General features: G+C 37.4%; 1 protein-coding gene across 1 annotated transcript; it reads right to left on the bottom strand.

Annotated features, from left to right (window-relative positions):
• Positions 1–4,237: 4,237 nt before the first annotated feature.
• On the bottom strand, positions 4,238–6,735 carry LOC130054941 (uncharacterized). Its single transcript, XM_056166057.1, has 2 exons — positions 5,053–6,735; positions 4,238–4,870 (listed from the first exon to the last, which is right to left on the bottom strand). The coding sequence occupies exons 1-2, from the start codon at positions 6,733–6,735 to the stop codon at positions 4,238–4,240; spliced, it is 2,316 nt and encodes a 771-aa protein (XP_056022032.1).
• Positions 6,736–7,096: the final 361 nt, after the last annotated feature.

Genomic DNA, 7,096 nt, shown 5'->3' with positions numbered 1-7,096 from the left:
AACTTATCCAAAACGACTAGATTCCCAGTCACCGTATTATTTTTAAATTTAAAAGTATTGATATGTATCGGAACAATTTGAATTTGCATCATGGCTGCCATGATTTTTTTTTTTTTTTTTTTTTTATGAGATGAGACGTTAGACAAAATCGATTTCTTGTTCAGAACAGCTGTATTCCCAGTCGTCAAACTTGGTAAAAATGTTCCTGTGAAATTTCTTATGACCGTCATTTTGATTGGCTGAAACAAACTCCTCTTGTCCAGTATTACCTGTAACCATATTTGGCACAAAATATTTTCGGCGGTACCGCAAAAGTGAGTCTTTCCAGTATGATCTTTGGAACGACCTGAATTCTTGTTGTTTGTTAAATTCATTATGCTGGAATACGTTTTGCATTTCACTCATACTGATGCGTCATCACCTGTTGTTGAAGTACCACAAATTCAGACCTGTGCTTAGCGCTCCAGGCCGTGACGGTGATGACTTTTTAAGGGCACTTGATAAAAACACAATAGCTATATATATATATATATATATAGAAACACTTTGTAGAAATATTTCGACCATGTTACCGGTCTTCTTCAGTCGTGTTTTATAGATATATATATTATAGGCTTAGTTTAGTTGTATACAGTAATAAGTACAAATATAAAATTCTTAAAGTACAAGGGAATTGTATAGCCTATATTTTCTATGTTGTTCAAAAGTTGAAATATATAATTATTACCTCCCTATAATATACAAATATACTGTACTGTTTAGGACTTAAATTGAGAAATCGTGGTAATAAATTACATTCCATTCGTTTAATTGTATTTATTTTACTTGTAAAACATTTAAGTTTTCATTTTCATCATGTTTGAAAACAATTTGTAGCGAGTGTTGTTAAACGTACCAACGCTTAGCCTGAAGCGGGGCCAACGTTTTCGCAGATCATATCCCATGTATCCGAAATACTGACTTTTGCTACATGTACTAATGATGGGCAATTGGCGAAATAATGTGTTAAAAGGCCTTTGCGGTGCTGGGATCTGGAGTGGACCTAGTTTGTGGTATGTTGTATAGAAATAACTTGAACATTTTGAGGAAGGCGTCTCTCTTAATAGAATAATAGTAATTGAACCCGGACATTTAAATGCAAATGTATAGGGAAATGATATTTAACGTCAAATTCTAATCAAATATATTGACATGTTGAAACAAAAATGCGTACATCTATCCCTGTTTTTCCTAGTCAACCAGAAGTAATGAAAGAATTATATAGGTTTTATGAGGAATATGTACTGGTTCCAGCTGACAAACCTTGTAACAACATTATCTTTGTTTGTAAGGCTCATTAATACAACTTTATTTTAGAAGAACTTTGTTTTAATACTATAATTGGTAATATGAAGTTATGCTCACAGTTCCCTTCCAAAGGACAACGTTTTAAAAATCACGTGTCAGTTTTAAACAAATTTGATATCCCATTCAGTGGGATGAATGAAATTGGGTAACCATATCTATATTGAATTCCAAAATCTATAGATACTTACGCAAGATCAACCAAATGTTCTACTAAGCCCCTATCTTTACTCCCCACGAAAATATAAATTTCCGTGAAGGAGACACAATATATGCGGGAAGTGGTGTAAATCAAATGTGGACCCCCCCCCCCCCCCCCCGAATAAAAATTCCGATTAACATTTTGATAGTACAACTTTCCAAAAATCTATAACATCAAAATGTATGACTTTTCAACACTTTACCAGTTTACCTGTACACTACCATTCCTCACGACTAGGCTCTCAGACATTAATGACAGCTACTTCTTCAATAATTAGCAGTACTCTGAAATATTCATGTTTTGTAATCAGTCGTCCAAATATTTACTTTGTTAAACACCGTTCTGATTCTACGTTCAAGTACTCTGAATTTATTCAAAATTTGCCTCCGTGGCCGAGTGGTTAAAGCATCGCGCTCAAAACCACACGGCCTCTCACATCTGTCGGCGCGGGGTCGAGTCCCGCTCGCGCCGGTAAGTGAGAAAGTATCCCAGTTTACTTTCGGAAGGTCGATGGTCTCTTCCCAGGTACATTGTATATGGGTTCTCTCTTCCACCAATAACAAAACTGGGCGCCACTATATAACTGAAAAATTGTTGAGTGTGGCGGAAAACATCAATCAATGAACTCGATATTTAGATTAATCTATTAACAATATTAATTTTCATTCCTATGTCGATTCGATATATCCCGGTGAAATCGAAATACAAGACACTACACAGTCTTCCACATCTGCTTTATATTTAGATGTGTTACTGAACATAGACGTCAATTAACTGCAAATTAACAACTCAACCTTATGACAAATGGAATGTTTTCAGCTTCCCATAGAAGATAACGAACAGTGATCAATCTCATGTAAAACTTATACGCTACCAATTTTGATGCGCATTTCGACAAATAATGTCTCTTCAGTGATGCTCAACCGAAATGTTTGAAATCCGAAATAACTATGAAGTTTTAGAGCTAAATATAGCCAAAAACAGCGTGCCCAAAAAGTGGAGCCAAATTCGTCCAAGGATAAGAGCTATGCACGAGGGAGATAATCCTTAATTTTGAAATGAATTTCTAAATTTTATAACAGCAATTCAATGTACATCCGTATTTTCAAGCTAGTAACGAAGTACTAAGCTACTGGGCTGTAAAGACCCAGGGGTCATAATGTAAAACTTATACGGTACCAATTTTGATGCACCAGATGCGCATAAATCCCATAAAGAATTCAAAATTAAGAGTAGGGCAAACATGGATCCCTGGACACACCAGAGTAAGCATCCCGTGTTGATCAGTCATACTCGCTGTGAGCCGTATAAACAGAGTTATTCGTGGTTCGAATTAGTATGTAAAGGACGACCTAACAATTGGTATGAAACTCTCCAGACAGCATTCGACTTTATGACAAGTGTTTGTATTCGTAAATGAAATCATTATTACGACTATAGCTTTTGCTAAATGCTGACTTTAAAGGAGACTGTTGAAACTACTATAGCAACAACTTATTTGTTAAATAGCTTATCTCGATACAAAACCTTATCATACGCAGAACATGTTCTTGTGTATCGGATCAATTTTGAGACATAAATATCATATGCTGTCGTTTGAATTTATATCTTCATTGTGTGGGGTTTTTTTTGGGGGGGGGGGTGTTTGTTTGGGGTTTTTTTTCTGTTAATTTTTTTTGGGGGGATATGCCCCCGAACTCGAAGATAGGGGGACATATTCTTTTTTTTCTGTCTGTCACTCTGTAATTCTGTCTGAAACTTTAACCTTGCTAATGACTTTTGAACAGTAAATGCTAGAGCTTTAATGTTTCACATGAGTATTCCTTGTGATAAGACCTTTCCGTTGGTATTAAACCTTTTGACCTTGACATTTGACCTACTTTTAATTTTTTTTTTTACATTGGTCATAACTTCTAAATGGTAAATATTAGTGCTTTCATATTGCACATGAGCATTTCTTGTGACAAGACCTTTCCACTCGTACCAAGATATTTGTCCTTGTGACCTTGGCCATCTTTGGCACTTTAGCTGCAATAATGTAGCCCTCTCCGATATTTGGGGGAGAGAGGAGGCTACAACTCCTTAGGATCTCCATAATGGTGCAAATGCGGGAGTGAATATTTTCGATCATTCCAAACATTTGCTGACTTTCATAACGTCAATAAAATGATATTCTATGTTTCTTAGTCAATATATAAATTTACAACCTGCAACTTACGATTTGTGAGGCCCTATTCTACCGTTTTCAACAATTTCTATAAATTCCAATTTCTCGATTCATATTTGTGCGCCATGTTTGATGTACTGAAGTTTCAACTTCCTATTGTCAAGTCATTTGCATATGCCATATAAGGTAATATTTACATCAATGGACGAGTACGGAGGAGAAAGCTATTTCGTCGGTATTGAAAAGGTTTGAATTCAATATCAAGTTAAAAACCGAACAGCAGTGTAAATTCTTTCTGCAATCATATTACTTACTTACTTATCCTCTTCGTCCCCGGTGGGACATAAGGCTTCAACAAGTTGTCTCCATCTACCTCTGTCCTTGGCAATATACTGTGCCTGTCCCCATGAGTAGCCCATTTCCTCAACTTCTGATGTTACGGTTCTCCTCCAGGTGGTACGTGGTCTGCCTCTTTTCCTCTTTCCAGGTGGTGTCCAGTGTAGAGCTACTTTGGGAATCCTGTTCTAGGACATTCTCATTACGTGACCAAGCCATCTCATTCTTCTTTGTTTAATCTCTGTGCTGATGTTCTTGCTTTTGCACTTTTGGTGTAGGTTTTTATTACTGATTTTGTTTGGCCAAAAGATTCTGTTTATTTTTCTAAGGCAGCTGTTGTGGAAGGCCTCAATTTTTCTCATATCACTGTCTATAACACGCCAGCATTCAGACCCATACAGGAGGACTGATTTCACATTGCTGTTATAAAGTTGGACTTTGGTCCTCAGACTGTAGCTGTTTGATTTCCAGATGGTTTGGAGTTGGGCGAATGCTGCACGTGCTTTGTTGAGTCTTGCCTTTATGTCTTTCCCGGCACCGTTGTCCTTGCTAAGTATGCTTCCTAGGTAGGTGAAGTCCTTTAGCGGTTCTCCATTTAAAACCACAGGTTCGACTGGAGCATTTATTGTCATCACCTTGGTCTTTTTGGTGTTGATGTTAAGACCAGTTTGTTTGGCAAATTTGTTCAGCTGATCTGTTTTTTCTTGTAGATGGGTCTTGTTCCCTGAGATCTCTGCCAGGTCGTATGCAAAGTCTAGGTCCTCTAGGTTGCTGAACATAGTCCACTGGATACCTCTCTTCTTATCTGCTGTGCTGTTTCTCTTTGGATCCAATCAATGACTATTAAGAAGAGGATAGGTGACAATATACATCCTTGTCTAACTCCAGATTTGACACTAAAGGACTCAGAGATGTTCTTTTCTAATATGACACTGCATTCAAAGTTTTGGTAGAATGCTCGCATAAGGTTACAGATCTTCATTGGGATTCCATATGATCTAACTATTTTCCACAATGTATCCCTATTCACACTGTCAAATGCCTTCTTAAAGTCAATATAGTTGATGTATAGTGGCATTTTCCATTCAATACATTGTTCGATAATATTACGAATGGCAAAAATCTGGTCTATGCAGCCTCTTCCTCTTCTGAACCCAGCTTGTTCTTCTCTCAATTTATCATCAATAGCTTCATCTATTCTGCTGAGAAGTATTTTGCAGAATACCTTACTGGGGACTGAGAGCAATGTTATTCCTCTCCAGTTATCACACATTTGGAGGTCTCCCTTTTTTGCTAGTTTTACGATAAGTCCTTTACTCCAATCAGATGGTATAGTCTCGTTTTCCCAGATGGATACAAATAAGCTCAGTAGTTTGTTTGCTGATGTGACAATATCTGATTTTAGCATCTCAGCATGGATGTTGTCAATGCCAGGTGATTTCCCATTTTTAAGATTTTTAATAGAATTTTTAACTTCCTCCAATGTCAGTGGTTCGAGGTCTATTTCCAGGTCTTCCTCAGCAGGTACAGGAGTAGTAGGTTCATCAGGTTCTGAGCAATTTAATACCTCTTGAAAATACTGGACCCACCTTTTGGCCTGTTCATGATCTGTCGATAGTGGGTGACCATCTTTGTCCTTAACAAGAGCTGGTTGGGTTGTATTTTTACCACATAGCTGTTTAGTTATCTTATACACAACGCTCATTTCTCCATGAGAAGCTGCATGTTCTGCTCTTTTTGCAAGGTTGTCAAGGTGCATTCTTCTGTCTTTTCTTGCACTTCTTTTCACTTCTTTGTCTTTTTCTCTATATGAAATTTGCATTTGTTCTTGTAATCTGGTCGACTTTGTGCTTATGATTTTTTGTTTCAGTTTCTTCCTTTCACTTATTCTTTCCCATGTGTCTGATGTTAGCCATTCCTTATTCTCTTTTGTTCTATAACCCAAAGTTTTTGCAGCTGTTTCAACATATGTTTCTTTGATGGTGTCCCACTTTCCTTGAATGTTATCTTGATCATCAGGGTTGTTTTCAAGTGCTTTAAATCTGTTTTTTAATTCCAAATTGAACGCCTTATTAATATTTGGGATTTTTAATTTATCTATGTCAAATTTCCTTTTCATTCCTTGCTGTTGGTGATTTCTGCGTAGTTTCAGTTTGATGGTAGCTTTCAACAGGTAGTGGTCACTGTTGACATCCGCACCTCTGTATACTTTAACATCATATACTGATCTACGCCACTTATTGTTTATTATCATATGGTCGATCTGGTTTGTTGTTCTACCATCTGGAGATTTCCAAGTTAACTTATGTATATCCTTGTGGGGGAATATGGTTCCCCCTATCACCAGGTTGTTGTTAAGGCAGAAGTCAATAAGGCGTTCTCCATTATCATTGAGTATTCCACAACCATGTTTGCCCATTGATATTTCGCAGTCAGTGTTGTCAGCACCCACTTTTGCATTCAGATCGCCCATCATCAACAGCATGTCGTGCTGAGGAACCTTAGATACGACCATCTGAAGTTGTTCGTAGAAGTCATCTTTAATTTCTTCTTCCGCATCATTCGTTGGTGCATAGCACTGTATGATTGTAAGTTTACAGTACTTGGAGTTGAAACGTGCTCTAATTATACGGTCATTGATTGGCTCCCACTCAAGAAGTGTTTTGATCTTTTCTTTGCTTATCATTATTGCCACTCCACTTTGATGTTTGTCATCATGTCCTGAATATAAGATGGTATGGCCACTGTTCACTCATCTTTCCTGATTTTAACCAGCGACATTCACTCACTCCTAGAATGTCAAGTCCATATCTCTGCATTTAATCGGCAACCTGCGCTGTCTTTGATGTTTCAAACATTGTGCGAACATTCCATGCTCCAACACAAAGTTTTTCTTTTGGCCCTAAAAGACTCTCAATCATTCTCCTGGAAGATGTCATACCGCCTGTATTCTGGCTGGAATCTTCAGGGACAGAGTTATTTGCTATTTCACTTGTTTCAGTTTCTGTAACATAGAGGTTTTTTTTTTACTGGGTAGGGTAGTTGGC

This window comes from Ostrea edulis, chromosome 5 (assembly GCF_947568905.1).
Source record: "Ostrea edulis chromosome 5, xbOstEdul1.1, whole genome shotgun sequence".
NCBI lineage: Eukaryota > Metazoa > Mollusca > Bivalvia > Ostreida > Ostreidae > Ostrea > Ostrea edulis.
The sequence above is the reverse complement of the archived record's forward strand: the minus strand, read 5'-3'. Positions and strand labels throughout refer to the sequence as shown.